Below are 16,953 nucleotides of genomic sequence, written 5' to 3' on the forward strand. Positions count from 1 at the left end.
TTTTTCCGCCGAAAGTCTGAGTGAGCTGATGTCTGAACGCGGCAGCATATACTCCGGAGATTTCAACTTGAGTCAATGGAAAGAGAATGACGTTTATCTACAGTGACTGCCTAAAGTGTCTGCACGCGACCTCTACGATCTCCGTGCTCTAATTAAACGTCTGCATTCTGTTTTCTGTTCGTCAGTATGTTGTTCTTTTCTCTTTTGTGGATGTTGTCATTCCATTGGCCTACACATAGCATTGATATAAAGGCAAATATTCTCATTATAACGTTGTGTAGAGGACTCTGTTGCTACGGCCGCTACTTCCGCGTTGTTTATTTATGTCACGTCTTACCTCAGGAAATCCCCCGTCCCCCCCCTCCCCTCTGACAGGGAAAGTCCCCCGCTGTGAGGAGCATTTGTGAACGGCTAGGTCGGGAGAATCTCCAGAGAAGTCCTCCTGTAAATATCTAGATATTATCTGGAGTGCATATGTGAAAACGGCTCGTGAGCTGAAGTCCGCTTCTTGACCAATGGCCCTTGTGCATGTAAGTGAGGGGCGTGGATTTTGAGGGAGCACTGAGGGAATTCTACTTTCAAAATCATGCTAGTTTTTTGAAAATTACCAACCCTGCCACAATCAGTCACAAGTGACACAATCAAGTTTTCACAGAAATATTGGATCGCTTAGCGGTGCAACCACATTGAGTACTGTCAGATGGGGCCTCCTAAGGGAGGTTATCTACTGTTATTGTTTAATTTGGACATTCTGAGCCACTGCTGCATATGGTTTAAAGTTTGTCAGTCCTCGATTTGGCCCCCTACTGGCCAGGGGGCCCCAGCAGTTGCCTGGCTTGCCTGTTGACAGTTACCCATTCAATAATCCCTTTCTCTTTTCCCTCTCTCAGCTTTGCACTGCTGCTGGATTGCTGTGTCACTTGTTCTACTCATGGGCCCCTAACGAACTCCCTGCATTTATGGATCCCACGTAGCTCACTCCTGATTGGCCAACAGGCTGCGACTGGCTCAACTGAAAGCACAGCTAGTAGTGACTCAAATTAACAACGCTCTCAATTCTGCAGCCAAGGAGTTACCTTTTCAACCAACTCCCAACAAATCTGTCCCTTACCATCAATTCCCCCCCCACTCTCTATCTGCTGCAGCCATCAGTCACATGAACCTTCAGGGGAGCTGAAACGCCATGTCCAATCCCCCGTATATCCCCAATGCCTATGGAAACCAAAGGTCCTCCCAGGCGTCATATGGACTGTCTAATGAACGGACAGAAAGGGATCCTTTGGGGGCAAGTTCTTCTGGAGCTTCCTCACATAGACACAGCATGGACCTAAGTGACAATAAGGCCTTGGACTGGTTATTGAAATACAAAGCGAGCTTAGCGAGTGGTAAGGACGGGAGGTTAAGTACAGCCAATGAAAGGAAACAGGATGTAAAGGAAGCTCCAGTTGCAAAAAAAACGGCAGCTTCTTCAGAGTCCAATAGAGCCAAGTTAACCTCTGAAACTGCTGCTAACATCCTTCTGAAGTTTGGACTTGAAAAAGCTGATTTACAGTATCTCACCTCCTACTCAGGAGACCAGATTACTCCTGCCAACCTGCCATTCATCTTGCGGCAAATACGCCTTCAGAAGGAAATCAAAAAGACTCGAGCACTTCAAGAAATGGAATCAGGACACCAGTCATCAACCTCAACATCTCCACCAGCCCACAGTCTTTTTCATGGTGTTCAGCCCAGCCACCCTGGCCTTGTGCCTACACCAGTTTCCCCTTTTCCTCTTCATTCAGCAAATCCTTACCCAATGCTTGTTCCTCCAGTTCCTTATCAACCAACTACCGGCCTGATAACCTACAATCACTTGGCGTATCTCACTTCCAACACACAGTTTTCAGCAAATTTGGCAGTCTCCAATGATCAGCCGACACAAGCTATGATGAATGACTATGCAGCTACCGTACCAAAACTCTTTCCACATACCTGTTCTCTGTGTAACACATATTGTACTAATATGCAGGTGAGTGGAAGACTTTTCTGTTCTTGTCAAATTACCAGTTTTAGTGTTAGTTTAGGCTTTTCTGTTTCTGGGAAGTACTTCAAAGTTTAATCAGTAGATAAACTTGTGAAATATTATTTGAAGTTCAGTTCAGACCAATGGTTTGTTAGTTCATCTGTTTGCAGTCTGCTGGTCTTTAACTTTCTGAAATCTTACGGCTTAGTGCAATAGGACCTGGACACAGCCCGCGCCATCTTGATCTGAGATTTTGTCCTACTCCATATTTCTGATCTCAGCAGAGACGATCTTCATGAACCTCTGGAAACTTTGAAACCATATACAACTAAGCCAGCCACCAATATAATAGTACTCAAAAATATCTTGTTTATTTGTGACAGGCACTTCTGTATTTGATCTATGTTGTGTTTAGTCTTGTAACCATTGAGCGAGTTACCAAATTCCTAATTTCTTTAGTTCATATGAAACCTTTTTTCAAATTGTTTGTGTCTCTACTCTTTGGCTTCTACCAAACCACGAGTTCAAGACATTGGTTTAACTGTTTGCTTATGTCTCAGCTTCTCCTATGGCCTAGAGATTTTTTTTCTATTCCATTGGCCAACATTTAAAAGGAACCATAGAAAAAACAGACGGGACACTTGTACTTATGGGACTTAATATTCAGCCAACTCTCCACAACTTGTAAAGTCTCAGGGAACAACTTGTCCGCTTCTGTATTGAATCATATATGAGCTGTGGGAAATTATCATAAAATGCAATGGAGACCTTATTAATGCGATGTGTCTTTTTGTTCTGGCTACTAGGATTGGATCTCCCATCAGAACGCCAGCTTTCACCTTGAGAACTGCAAACAACTTTGTAAAACGTCAGTTTTTCTTTAACTTAAATGTGTTTCAATTTCAGATTAAATAATTGTCATTCATCCAGATTTTTTCCAGAAATGTCTAGATGTTGTACAGACATATTTATGAGTTTTAGAAAGACTTCTACCCCCTTTGATGTTTGTCTACTTAGAACTGGTTCTTTTTGAATCAACTCTGCAGCATATTGGTAGAGCCCTCATAAATCATTGTTAATGGACACTTAATCAGCCTACCATCCTGCATCTGTTCAAATGGTTGAATGGTTTCTTGAACCCTATCATTATGAGTCTAGTGAAATTCTTGGCATGTGGTCTGAGAGTCTTTAAGAACCTCATCTCAATGTTTTATATTCTAAAGAACACACACTTCCTCAACATCTTTTGACTTTAGATTATCCTCCTAATGCCTGAGACGTTGGCTTTGATGGAAAAATTGTTGTTTTAATAGTTGTTTTTAAATTGTCTTTCCAACAGATACCCCTGGTGGGATGGTGGGATTGGTTCCAGGTCCAGGTAAAGTTCTTCCGCATGGCCGACTCTGGGCGATGTTATTCATTCTTCACTTTTAGTTTGGCTTTTCATCAACTGATCAGACGGAAATGTCACCTGTTTATATAGGCATGAGAGTCCCTCCCCGTCCAAGTCACCCAACTCCCATCGCCGCCGTGACTCGGAGGGTAGAAGGGATAGAAGGAGAAGTCGTTCCAGATCGGATCGCCGCTCTAGACACCATCACAGGTTTGTTAGACATACAGTAAATTCTGGTATGGGCCATTACATGTTAACCAGACATTACACCCGACACCAGACAACTAGATTATGTGTCTTCATTGACTTAAAACGTGCGCATCAACATCTCACTCTTGAGCCTTTTTCAGTCATGCCTTTAAGAAATCCAGATTTGCTTTGAAGTATTTCAGGTCTTTTTTTTTTTAAACTAAAGTTAAAATAATTGAGGCATTCTTTTATCAGTTCTCGAGCATGGTCACGGTCTCGGTCTCGTTCCCGTTCCCCTTCCACAAGATATCGTAGTCGGATCTCATCGCGACATCAGTCGCATTCTAGGAGTTCTGAGAGACAATCTTCTCCAAGGAGGAGTGACCGAAGAGAGTCCACACCAAGGAGGAGCCGTGAGAGGCGATTGCCACCAAGACGGAAACGTGAGAGGCGATCACCCACCCAAGAGCTTTCCCCTGAGCGAGAGAGGGAAAGCAGTGCAGAGAAACTGGCCAGGAAGCTACTGGAAACATCAGGTTTGTGAAATTTCATACATTTTAAGAACTCTGGGTCGGAAAGTGGAGACAGCTTCTTACATCAGCTCTATTTCCATCACACTGTTAGTCCGTCTAGGTGTCCAGTCACAGTCCAGTCCGTCTGACCGGGAGGCCGTGGTCCAAACTCTCGCTCCTGCCTTAATGGCAGAGCTAGCAAAGAGGAAATCATCTTCCTCTGGGAGAGGACAAAAACGCTCCTCTTCTCCTCTATCTGCGGGTGGAAAGAGATCTTCTTCCACCGCCGGAGATAAAGTTGCAGAGCCTGTGGAAGCGGGAATCAGTGCCGGGGGCAAAGAAAGACGTTCAGCTGACAAACATGGAGCGAGTAAGCCACCAACCAGTTCAGCCGAGACCCATGTCAAGCAAAGCGCCCTGTCAGTACCGGCTTTAGAAAGAGGTATGTCTAACCCCAGAGGAACTTCAGGGATCATTCACCAATCTTAATTTGCTCCTAAAACCCACTCACACAGTTCTCAAGAGGTTCTGACATTCAACAAAGTTCAGTCATATGCGGGATAAAACGCTAAACGACTCATCCTATTCAACCTTTTAAGGGTGTAACTACAGAACTGATGCATCAGCCGAGCATGCCTCCAAAAATGCAAGAAATGTCCGGGCTGAGGAAGCTTCTGCTGAGCGTTCTTCCACCGCAGTTACCCCTCTGACTCCTGGGGAGATGGTAGAGAAGCTACTGGATCCATCGCAAATAAGTAAAAAAGAAAATCCAAGATGGCGACTGTGTTTTTTACCCCCAAAAATATCACCACACCGACAAACTTTTTGTTTTTTTTTCTACACAGGATTCATCTCGGTTAAGACCTGTTTCCAACCAAAGGTAGGTTCCCTCGTTTTTACGTTGTCCTCTCGTTTTGGTCGTTAGTGAAGTGAAGCGAGGAGACTGGATTGTTTTTTTTGTGCTGCAGGAGGCGGTTTTAGCCGGCTGCTGTTGATCAGTGCGCCCGATTCCTCTTTCTGATTCCGCTGATACTCTCTTGTTCTTCTAGTTTTTAAAGCAGAACAACAAGCAGCTGCTCATATCCAAGCTGCCCAAGGATGGCTTCTACAAAGAGGAAGATGTTGCCCGGCTGCTCACCCCATTCGGCTTTCATTATTCGGATGACAAAATCTTTGTGTTGCCACAGGTTTGCTTGGTAGGCTCCTGGTTTGTTATCCTGATCCAGATTAGTCTGGTTTATTAATTTCATGTTTCTGCCTTCGCTCTGTCGTCTCTCAAATCAGAAATACAGACTCTCTACCAATGTGATCACATATTCATATCTATATATTTGAAATGTACTTACACAAATAAAAGCAGTCGCCCTGCCCATCCCCCGCTTCCCCACCCCCGCTGTCCTTCTTAGGCCTTCGTCCTGATGCCAAAACCAGAGCACGTGTGTAACGTACTGCATTCCGTTTCAAGGGTTCGCTTCAGTCTGAAAGGAACCGCACTCTGGGTTAATGTTGTATCGGAGAAACAGATGATGTCACCGGTAAGCATGAATACAGGTTTCAACATGCACGTCACAGTTCCATAGAAATGATGGATGAACAGATTGGGTGTAAGTAAGTTCACACTGCGTACTCTGTTTCTGTTGTAGCTTGGGTTGTATATGAAGCTGATGGAGCTGATGAAGTCTGTGAGTAGCTCACTCGTTTCTACATCCTGATATCGTTATTTGTCTCAAATGTATATGACGGTGATAGAACTCATGAAGTAGCTGCGTTTCTTTCCCCTTACAGCCTGTAAGTGATGAAGGAGCTGCTGTCATCTACATCAAAAAGATTCCCCCGAGGGAAGCCAAGGATCTCCGCGAAGATATGAAAGATATTTCCTTCAAGAACTTCCTGCCTCTCCTCAACAAGGTTTACAAAAAACATCACAATGACGTGGCTCTGAAAAAGGACTGATCTGTCAAACTGCGTCCATGTGTGTCATCGTGTGTGTGCTTGTCTGTTCCAGGTGTTTATAGAGTTTGAGTCACACTACAACGCAGATCAATTTGAACATTGGTACTGTCACCTGCATCCAGGGCGATCCCAGAATATATGCAAGCTTGACAAAAACAAATGCCCCTATTTACCAAAAAGTAAGTCTATGTTTTATGGAATAAATGTGCACTCAGGGCGCACTCACATGAGGCAGTCTATACCGCGCCAAAGCACGCTTCGACCCTAAAGTCCAGGTCCTTGGACTAGTGGACAAGTCGGTGTGATTCGGCATGGTACAGATCCTTCAAAATACTGATGTTTATGCTTTTTTAAATTTGATTTTTTTTTTTTTTTTTAAACCCTGTGTCTGGAGGTGATAAAAAAATGGACGGGGCATCAGGAATCGATGCTCAGAAAGCTGGAAGCAACCCCAGAGCTGTGACAACCAAAGAAGCAGCGGCTTCTCTCGCAGCTCAGCCTGCAGCTGCAGGAAAGACCGTCCAGAAAATGAAAGCGAGCATTTTATATTCTACTGATGGCACACCTTTGAGCCGCGGGGAGATGGTAGAACACTTACTATGCAAAGAGAGAATAGGTAAGAAATCAAGACAGTTCGGTTTCTCTGTGAAAATGTCAACAAGTGATTTCAGTGTCCCCTTTTCATTTGCAAAACTACCAGAACTACGCTCAGCTGTTCATCACGTCTTTGTACAGTCATACCGATTCTGTGATGGCGTCATGTTGCCTTCCCAGTCTGTGAGGTCACATTGTGTTTCAGGCGTTGCAGAAACACCAGCACAGCGGACGCTCCACATACACACGCAGTCAGACACGCGCACACACACACAGCGCTGCGCTGTCCTGTTGGCTCAGCTGATCCCCTCTCTCCTCTGTAACGCCTCTGTTATCAGTCTGAATCGGGCTGAAGATATTTTTTTTTAAACTTTTGTAAAGATCTCTTTGTTGTCTCTTGCAGAGTGCCTCCCGGAAGAATCCTGCATCTCACCACAAGTAAGGTTACATCATTAATTTTACAAAGAAGTCTTAGGGTCGTTTAGTAACTTGAGATCAGTTACATCTTAAAGCCTTTCTGCTCCTCATTAACCTTGCCTCTTTGTTTAAAAAAAAAAAATGTTTCTAGTTCCTCGTAGGCGGCAGCAAGCTGCTTCTTCTAACGGAGCTGCCCGCCTTTGACGTCTACACAGAGGCAGATGTTGCCAAAGTGCTCACTCCTTTTGGATTTCAGTTTAAGGAAGACACCATCTTTGTTGTTCCTCAGGCGCGCATGGTAAGCACCTTTAATCTGCATTCCTAAATTTAAAAACTAACACATATACACAGGCCTGCACAAGGAAACATCAGTGAGTGCAGACGCCATTTCATCATACCAGTATTGGATCAGTAGCGCTAGCGTTAGCCTCCTGGCTAACATTGACATCCTCGGCCTGGGTACGATCAGCTTCTGGAGCTAACTGAGGAAACGTGTTAACAATTTGTTGTTTCTTTGGGGTCTAATGTCTCCTAATGCCATCTTTATTCTGTGAAGGTCCTGGTGTGGGTACACAAAGTCCGAGATTACTAGTCTGACCTTTTAGTTCCATAAGGCTGCCCATAACGTTAACATCCCAAAGTAAATGGTTAACTATTTTAAGAAGGGGAAGGGAGGGGGGGTTGTTAACTGTCACGGGCCCCAGAAAGCTTTCCTCCCCTCCCCCTCCCCCCCTTACAGGTAGCCTTGCCTATATATGAAGATTTGTCTTTTCTTTTCAGGCGTTCATCCAAATGGGAACGGCTGAAGAAGTGCAAAAAATCATGAAAACCCACAAAGGGCATCCTCTTGTTCTGCTAGAGGCTAAACTGTGTTTGGATGTGGTGACCGGCTGCCCTGATACGTCACATGTAAGCATCTTTTAATAGATCTTAGCAGAAAGAACTTCAAATATGTTGTAGTTTAAACTGAATGCTGCCTGATAGATAAATATGAACTCTGTTTGTTTTTTTTAGCTTGAGTTCTATAAGTTCCTGATGGGCCTCTTGAAATATGTGAGTACTACATCCATGCACACATTACCAGCAATTTGATTGGACAAAAGATTAAAGGTCCAATCAGTGAGATGTGTAGTGAGTGAAATGATAAAGGTATCTTACTATATGATCAGACATTAAGGAAGCATGCTATGTTGAAGTGCTGGCTTCTCTGACAACAATGCAGCAGCCAGTATGTCCTCCTTCTAACTTTAGATTCTGCTCCTGAATGCTCTGGATTTGTTTGGACCAGAGAAGGTAGGCGCTTTTAAGACACCCCCCCACATGACTGTTTTCGAGCCCCTCGGTTTGTCAGATATGAGAGCAGTTATCAGGTCAACAGGTGTTGCAGCGATGGAAGCGGGTCAAGAGAAGTGGTTCAGATAGAAGTGATTGTACCCGACCTAAAAAGCCTCTGCATGTTTCTAATGAGCTCCACGAGCAGAAACGTGCTCAAACTAGGATCAATATTGGAGATGCTTTTGAAAAATGGAGAGAGGTTAGAACACAGAAAGGTTTACAGACCCATGCAGAGCTGGATAAACACTGAAGCTTCAGAGTCCACCACATGGTGACCTGTGTGAGCATCCACTCTAGAGAGGAGGGGGGGGGGGGAGACAGCTCTCTATGATGTTTAGAATTTGGACTGCAGTACCCATTTTAACCACTAGGTGTCAGAGTTACATACTGCTCCTTTAAACTATCATTAAAATCTCTGGAGGCGGACTTATGATCTCTGTTCTCTTGGTTTGGATGTCTTTGCTGCAGCCGGTCACTGATGAAGGAGGAAGAACGGTGCTCATCAGGAACATTTCGCAGAGCGAGATCGAGGACCTCAGGGTGGCTTTGAAAAAAATCGGCTCAGTCAGGAACGTCCTGCCTCTTCTCAACAAGGTAGAAACACGCGCACAGTTATACTTTTAAAGTCGCTACGGAAACAGAGACTCCTGTGGGTCTTACTACTCAAGAATAATATTGTGTGTGTTTTGCAGGTGTTCATAGAATTTGATTCAGTTCGTGATGCTGATCGACTCGGGGTTTGGTACAGTTTTCTGAAACGAGCAACCGGTCATCAAGTCCAGAGGTTGAAGGTACCGACCAGTGGCTGTACATCACAGGGTGCGTTTGTTTCACGGATCCAAACATTCAAACAAGAAAGTTATCTTTTGGGCAGGAGCAGGCGCCCTCCGGTGGTACCTAACGTTGTGAGATAGTTGTGTTATATGAATAGATCTCCCTTTTTTTATTACCTGCAGCACCGAGACATCCAACCGACGCTCTGCCCGACAACAAGGATGTCATGGAAGGGGCAACTGTCCCGCCGGAAGACACTGTGGTCCCACAGGGAAGCACTCCGCCATTTTGGCTCACCATGAGAAATAGTCCGTTTGTGTTCCCTACGACGTCCCCTTGGTTCAACATCCCAAGTTAGAAAACCCCTTTACTTCTACTTTGTCATCCTAACAACAAGTTTGATCCTGCCACAGAAACAGAATCAGTCAGATGACTCACTTTTGTTCCTTTTTTACCTCCAAGGGTTCCAGACCGTCAAAGCCGTGAGTGACATCACGGTAAGCTACTGTTGGATCATACAGCATGTGTTCTGTACACTCTTACTGATTATTGGTTATTCTGTTAAGTGTCTCACCCAAGGACAAATCGGACATGTGTCTTCAGGAGTTTGGGATCAAACCCCAGACTCTACCACTGATCCACAGATGTAGTTCTCTGCTGTTTAGTCTGAACTAGATCATATGTTGTTCCAGACATCAAATCGTGCCAGCTTCTTTATTCTGAGAATATTTAGATAACAAATGCATCTCAAATCAAAACAGCCTGTAATCAATGCAAGTGTCTAGACAGCAGTGGAAAAAGTCTGTTGAGTGACTAGATGAGAGATAAAAAATAAAAGCCTTTTTGCAGAGAGAAATAGACTGGATGTTTTATGCAATCAATGCTGAAACTGAAGACTTTCATCAAGACTTGACTGTCCCCCTCACATTGCACCAGCACTGTGAAGTTCACATTTGGTTCTGAATGTCTGGGGCAAAGTGTGTTTTTGTCTTCCATTCTGACATCTAAAAGTACTGTAGTCATCGAATGATTATGCCAAATGAACGACGCGTACATGTCACTCATTTTTTACGTTTTATTTTCTAGAGCGCCACAGGTTCCACCACAGTCATGTTGACCGGTTTGCCGTCTGGATACTACAAACACGAGGATGTAGCGAAGCTGGTGTGGCCGTATTTCTGTCATCAAAACCTTTGCTCCTTGTACTACAGCGTGATTGTGTTGCAGCTGCAGAGGAGGGTAAGAAGTAGACTGCGACAGACACAAACATTATTCTCATACATGTATGTATCTGTATGGAGTTGCGTTTAAATTTTTCCCCCTCTTTACCTCCAGGCATTTGTGTTTTTTACGGACAAGGAAGCTTGCAGCCATTTTCTCCAGGACTACCTCGCTAGGCCATTATTGGTCAAGGAAAAAGCAGTTAAGGTTCATATTGTCCTGGAGCACATGGAGCATGAAACCAGTGAGGTAAGGACACTCAAGAGTGCACCCTCGGTTTTAACATTGCACTTCATTTAGGGGGGGAATGAAAACTTAGAAGTAGAGCCCGGCCGATAAATCCGATAATATCGGCCGATATTAGTATATCAAGTGACTATCGGCATCGGTTAATTTTATATCTGATGTGTGCTGATATTCTTTATTCCCCAGTTAAAAAGCATTTTCTTTGAGCATCGTTGTCTTACAGTTATCTTAAAGCTGTCACCAGCAGAGGGCGCTATATGGAGTACAATAAGCATTATCACCCTCCAGAGTGTCAAGCGACGTTACTTTCAAGTTGTGCACCGGGTCTCCCGAGGTCATTCCCCCCTCCCATTGGCTCGAGCTGAATTCTCCATATAATATCCTCACATCAGCTCACTCTGACTTACTGCGGAAATAATACTAGGGGTCGGGGCAGGAGAAACTCCGGGTGAAGTCTGAGCGAATCTGTTTGCGTTCACACATGCAGCTCCTCCTCCGGTAGTTTTTCAGGAGTGTGAAATCCCAACAACTCTACAGATCGTAGATATATGTAAGAAAGATATCGGCCAATATATCGGTATCAGATTTTTTCTCTTCCTTATATCAATATCGGCATTGGGCCCTTCTTAGGAGTACACAGGAAACAAGATGATTTTTTTGTCCATGTATTATTATCTTGACTGTTATTAGATACAAACTGCTTTATTTAGAGATGAGTGTTTTATGGGGACGTCGATTAATTCATTCACTTGTGACTTCTCTTGCAGGTGACGATGTACAAAAGCCTGATGAAGTGGAGCAATGCTGTGAGTGATTACTCCATTCCTTTTCAGTGTGCTCTTGTGAGAAGCAGCTGTCTTTGGATCTCTACTTCCTTAACATCGACATTTTATCTTCTTTTTTCCCACAAAGGGAGTTCCTGATCCCGACTCTCTGGAGGAGCGGCTGCTGTGTGTACAGATCAGAGAGGTGTCTGTGGACCTCGTCCTCTTGGTTTTGGAGGTGGTGGCCGTTGTTGCACCCTTTGTAAACTTCCTGCCACTCGCCAACAGGGTAACAACAAATTAACCTGCAAAGCAGTGTTTTTCCACATGATCATCTCTCCTTCACTGTATTTATTCTCTCTGCGTCCACGTCCGTCTTCCTCAGATATGCATCGAGATGGCCGATCCGAGCGGTGTAACAAAGGTGTTGGAGAAGAGGAACTCTTTATGCCCCGCCACCAATGAAAAAATGAAAGCATGGTATGTGAAAGTCAGGAATATCTGATCAAGTTCTGTTCTTTTAATAATCAAAATAAATGTTAACTTCCTGTTTGCTTCTTTCTAGGGAAAAAGTTGTTGGTTTTGAAACGTGAGTATGTCACTTGTTTGTTGCTACGGTAACTAAATATACCATGTCTCTATTGACTGATTTATGACAAAGATCTTTACAGTCCACTTTAATCCTGTTTCAATGTAGCCATGCATACTTTGATGAGGCCCAGTCTCACACACCTGTTGGTTTGATGAAAGCCGGTCTACTCTGTGGTAATCAGCGATTGACAATCTTCCTGTTGTGAATTTCAGTGTGAAGAACCTCGAGCAGCGTCTACAAGCTTCTAGCAAGACGTCAACAACGGTTAAAATGATCGATGCCAAGGTGGACACCGAGTTGCCAGCTTCAGATTGTCCAACCGAGCGTCCTCCTTCTGAACCTCTGGACAGTGGGTCCCAATCTGCTCTGCAAACCAGCCACCCTGATGGATCCACTGCAGGACCAAGTCCTACTGCAAACAAGGAAGGCGAGAACCCAGGGACTGAGGTCGCCATCGCTGCTGCTGGTTCCAATTCCAATGAAGATGTCAAAAAACCATCTGCTTCTAGCCCCGACCTCCCCGCCACAGCACTCATGTCTGAGGAAGACCTCGATAAATTCTATAAGGTTGACGCGGACAGTTTACGCGCTCTCTACGCGGCAGTGGGCATCCACAAACGCCGGCGAGTCAGCAGGTCTAACAACATGGACAATGACGAGGTGAGGCCTGGCTTTGTTTGTGTCTTATAGTAGCCTCCTAATGTTTAGTGTGTGTAAAAAAGTCTGATACTTCCTGTTAAAACAATTCTACAATTCACTTAGCAGACACTTTTATCCAAAGCGACGTACATCAGAGAGTAAGAACAACACAAGCAAGGATCTAGAAAAAAGGGAACAATGTGAGTAAGAGCAAACGATCAGCTTTGAGTCTGATTGGACACACAGGTGCTGACAGGAAGTGACCAGAGGCAAAGCACAACATTGAGGGCAGTTCTTGAGAGCTCTAATCAGTATAGAAACCATCTTATAAGTCGTCGTTATCAAACAAAAAACATCGTCATTACCATCATCATCATCAATAATATGGAGACCATCATCATTAAGTTAGTAGGTATTCATAAAAGAGCTGGGTCTTTATCTTTTTCTTAAAGGTGCAGAGGGACTCTGTGTGTTCTTCTTTAGATCACCTGCAAAAGCAACACAAGCTCCAAAACTGAGACAGTTTGGTAAATTGTTTTCTTTCTCCCGATGAATAGGCAAATTCGACGTCCTCGCCTAGGACCGGGTCATCGTCTTCTGCACAGGAAAGGGAAAATATTAACTCTAAAGAAACTGTTGTTGACGCCTCAGTGGAGACTCATCCTGAGCAACTTACAGAAGGTGAAGTGGCAATGTCTGCCCACAAGGTGTCAGCAGAGGGCGCTGCTGCAGAATCAGTTGAGTCAGAGACAGAAATGGAAACATCAACAACGATGAAGAGGAACAACAAGGAAGGAAAAAAAGATGGTGATGAAACTGATAAACAGATGGGTGATGGCGACCAAGACAAAAGCTCTAAAACGCAGACCACTGGGCCCAAGGAATCCCCGACTCTGCATGAAGAATGCCTCCAGATCTCGGACGGTATCAATGATGAACGCAAAGCCCAAACAGAGGCATCCAGTGAAATGGAAATGTATTGTTCTTTCCAAGGTCAAGACAGCCACATGGTTGAAGAGGATGGTTCCATTGTGAAGCAGCAGCTGTCTGAGGAAAATGACAAACCAGAAGTGGATAAATCTAAAGATAAGGAAGGTGTGGAGAAGACAGAATTCAAAGACGAAGAAGTCAAAATTATTTCAAACGCATCTTGCAAAGCTTCCAAAGACGCTGAAAATCAAGTTAAAACCACTCCAGAAAGGTCTGATCGAAGAAGAAGCACAAGAGGAAAGAAAGAGGAGAACGCCAGTATACACCTCAAAGAAGCATCTGAAAAACCTGACAGGTTTCAGGAGGCTACGGTTCAGGTTTTGGACTCTGTGGAAGGGGAGGCTGTCAATAATGGACTAACCATCGCATCTAGAACAACCAGAGGAAGGAGGGAACGAGCTAAGACGGATGCTTCTTCAATTGACCAAACGATGGAAGAGGACACCACACCAACAAAGGGGAGGTGTACTCCGTCCAGAGAGTCCCAAAGCTGCGAGAAAGATTCTCCAAAAGAGAGCCCACCAACAAAGACCTTTGAAGCACTAGATTCTGTGGAGGTCGAGGTTAGGAAGGATGATGGGCCTAGTACGAGAGCAAAAGGAAAGAGGGGAAGACCTAAAAAACAGAATGTAGCAACAAATCGAGAAGGAGCGACACCAGCAGTGATTGAAAACTTGCCGGAGACCAGATCGCTCAGCCATGAGGAGGAACCTGTTAACGTCTTGAACCCAAAGGTAATGTTCCAGATTTATACATGTGCAGGTTTAAGGTTCTTCTTTGGGGACAGTCCCAATACAGATCCCAGTGTAAGTACTGGCATCCAATACCGATCTGTCAGCCTCAGATCCTGGGTTCAAAAGTGGTTTTGGTGATTATGCTATCAATTGCCAAATTGGATGCCATAACTTAGAATCCCTTCCTCCATACAATGTACCTTTTTTCAAATTATTCATGTGACTAATAAATGAAAATCGAGCTGTGCAGAGAGTGTAAACTGAATATTAACATTCTGGACTTTATGCAACTATAGAACGTAGTCTTTGGTATTGGAGAGGTTCTTGGAATTGGCAGATTCTTACAGTTATTTCTTGATCTTGGTATCGGGAGGGAAAGAAAGGAAAAACTTATCAAAGGACAACGTTTGGAAAAAGATAAATCAGCTCTTCACACCCTGAAAAACTCTGATGCCAATGATTTGTTTGTTTGAAGACTCTGGTGACTTTGGATGATGCTGGAGGTGATGAAGAGGAAAAAACAGATGGATACCTAGCTGGGAAAACCTCAAGACCTGCAGAGCTCAAACACGATGATGACACAGGTGTGTGTTCTTCCACACAGTTCACTTACATAGTGTGTGTGTTTGACTTACCTATACTGGGATTTTGATCAGGGCTCTTAGCAAGGCTGCCCATAAGGGGGATGAAGGAAATGTTGCCGACATAAGCAGGCACAGGGATCTTAAGTGGTATGCCAGTTATGTCACAATCAGTACAGCCACCAGGAGTTAGGATGCCGGAACAGAAAGAAGAAAAGGAGGCAGCTGACCCTGCATGGCTTGGTCCAATTTATAGTTTCTTACCATCAACCCAGATTTCCTCAGCAATGTTTTTATGAACCTGGCAGGAAGTGAACACAAGTTTTCTAGAACTCTTGAGTGGCTGTACTTCCTCGAGGTGACATTGGAGTGAAAGTTTACAGTCAAGGAAGTTTTATTCATAATTAGGAATTAAAAGAAGGGAAACTATAATATATCCCTCAGGAGTTTGAAGATTTTCATCTTGATGTTTATGTTTCCTGTGTCAGAGGAAAGTATGCATGTGGTGACTGTTGACGAGGCCGCAGAGGAGGTCAAGGAGGCGGTAACACCCAGGAGAAGAGGCCGAGCCAGGAGGAGCAGACAGACTCCTGGTAACACATCAACATCTTTATCATTTCAGCCTAGTCACTCCCCAAAATCTTCTTGTATTTTTAACGTCTTTTTCCCAACAGTGAGGAAATCTACCAGAGGGAAAACTGTGAGCACAAAAGAGGAACTTCCTCCCTCTTCACTTGATGCCTCCCTCCATGTGGAGCTCCAGAAGACAGAGGAGGCTGCCTCTGCTGGGCCGGAGCTGCTACTGCAGAACAAAAGCCTGGAGGGATGTGCAGAAGAAGAAGAAGAAGAAGAAGGGGAGGAGGAGGACACAGAATGGAGCAGGGCTGATATTAAAGGTAGAGAGAGACAAATGATGGATGGATGGTGGAATATTCCCCAACAGAATCTGTATTGTCTTGCATGCTTTTCCCATCAATACAAAGATTGAGCTTTTGACTGTGTATGTCTCTCTCTTCTTTAGCTTTAAATGAAAGCAGGAGGGAGTCTCCTTCTGTCCCTGCAGACTTCAAACTGCCGGACTTCAAACCCAACAACCCCCTCGGTGAGTCGCAGTGAGACGCTGTTTTTCCCTAACCCTAACCCTAACATGAGTTGCCCGAAGCTAACGGTGCACTTTGTTCAACCCTCTTCAGGTCAGGAGTTCGTCGTCCCCAAATCCAGGTATTTCTGTAAACTGTGCTCCGATTTCTACCTGAACGAGAGGACGGCCAAGGAGCTCCACTGCAGCAGCCAGAAGCACTACGACAACCTGCAGGTACACACACACACACACACACACACACACACACACACACACACAAAATTCCAGTGTACTTGAAGTCACTCTGGCTTATATTGTTTGTTTTTCACTTTCTTTTTCCAGAAATATTTCCAGGAACTTGAAGACAAGTCATGAAGCTCATCGCAAAGCTCTCGAGGCTCTGCGTCTGATTGATCCATTTTTTAAGAAATGATAAACTGACTTTTTTGTTGTTGTTGAGGTTTTCAACCACTGCAGATCGATTTGTAAATAAAGCAGTTTGTTTAAGTTAAAATTGTCCTGCACTGTGTTTCATGTAAATTATTTAATTTGACCTTCATCATAACACCTGACAAGTATTACTCTCTGATCATTAAGGAAACATGCTATGTTGAAGTGCTGGCTTCTCTGACAACAATGCAGCAGCCAGTATGTCCTCTTTCTAACTTTTGATTCTGGTCCTGAATGCTCTGGATTTGTTTGGACCAGAGAAGGTAGGCGGTTTTAAGGCAACCCCCACACAGCCGTTTTGGACGCCCCTCCCTCTGTTTGTCAGATATGAGAGCAGTTATCAGGTCAACAGGTGTTGCAGTGATGGAAGCGGTCAAGAGAAGTGGTTCAGATAGAAGTGATTGTACCCGACCTAAAAAGCCTCTGCATGTTTCTAATAAGCTCCACGAGCAGAAACGTGCTCAAACTAGGATCAATATTGGA

General features: G+C 44.3%; 1 protein-coding gene across 2 annotated transcripts; it reads left to right on the plus strand.

Annotated features, from left to right (window-relative positions):
- Positions 1 to 902: 902 nt before the first annotated feature.
- Positions 903 to 16,534, plus strand: LOC114921262 (zinc finger protein 638). Of its 2 annotated transcripts, XM_065950370.1 has the most exons (36): positions 903 to 2,011; positions 2,812 to 2,873; positions 3,345 to 3,383; positions 3,489 to 3,608; positions 3,843 to 4,123; positions 4,212 to 4,541; positions 4,699 to 4,854; positions 4,945 to 4,979; positions 5,149 to 5,295; positions 5,506 to 5,634; positions 5,743 to 5,781; positions 5,885 to 6,007; positions 6,105 to 6,231; positions 6,447 to 6,668; positions 7,050 to 7,084; positions 7,215 to 7,361; positions 7,844 to 7,972; positions 8,078 to 8,116; positions 8,867 to 8,992; positions 9,091 to 9,217; positions 9,355 to 9,525; positions 9,635 to 9,669; positions 10,259 to 10,411; positions 10,508 to 10,642; positions 11,407 to 11,445; positions 11,552 to 11,692; positions 11,789 to 11,883; positions 11,969 to 11,992; positions 12,208 to 12,655; positions 13,192 to 14,358; positions 14,834 to 14,942; positions 15,428 to 15,532; positions 15,614 to 15,835; positions 15,961 to 16,041; positions 16,133 to 16,254; positions 16,363 to 16,534. In XM_065950370.1, exons 1-36 carry the CDS (start codon positions 1,184 to 1,186, stop codon positions 16,393 to 16,395), a joined length of 6,321 nt encoding a protein of 2,106 aa, XP_065806442.1. In that variant the 5' UTR covers positions 903 to 1,183; the 3' UTR covers positions 16,396 to 16,534. The 2 variants fall into 2 exon arrangements, with proteins under 2 accessions (XP_065806442.1, XP_029136876.2); XM_029281043.2 differs by lacking the exons at positions 903 to 2,011; positions 2,812 to 2,873; positions 3,345 to 3,383; ... (1 more) ...; positions 3,843 to 4,123; positions 4,212 to 4,541 and having other exon boundaries at positions 4,752 to 4,854; positions 5,565 to 5,634.
- The last annotated feature ends 419 nt before the right edge of the window (positions 16,535 to 16,953 follow it).

This window comes from Labrus bergylta, chromosome 22 (assembly GCF_963930695.1).
Source record: "Labrus bergylta chromosome 22, fLabBer1.1, whole genome shotgun sequence".
Classification (NCBI taxonomy): domain Eukaryota; kingdom Metazoa; phylum Chordata; class Actinopteri; order Labriformes; family Labridae; genus Labrus; species Labrus bergylta.

Coding starts and splice junctions, on each gene's coding strand:
- LOC114921262 (XM_065950370.1), top strand. CDS start 1,184: ATGTCCAATCCCCCGTATATCCCCAATGCCTATGGAAACCAAAGGTCC. Junction 3,609..3,842: donor CGCTCTAGACACCATCACAG/GTTTGTTAGACA, acceptor TTCTTTTATCAG/TTCTCGAGCATGGTCACGGT. Junction 5,296..5,505: donor TGTTGCCACAGGTTTGCTTG/GTAGGCTCCTGG, acceptor TGTCCTTCTTAG/GCCTTCGTCCTGATGCCAAA.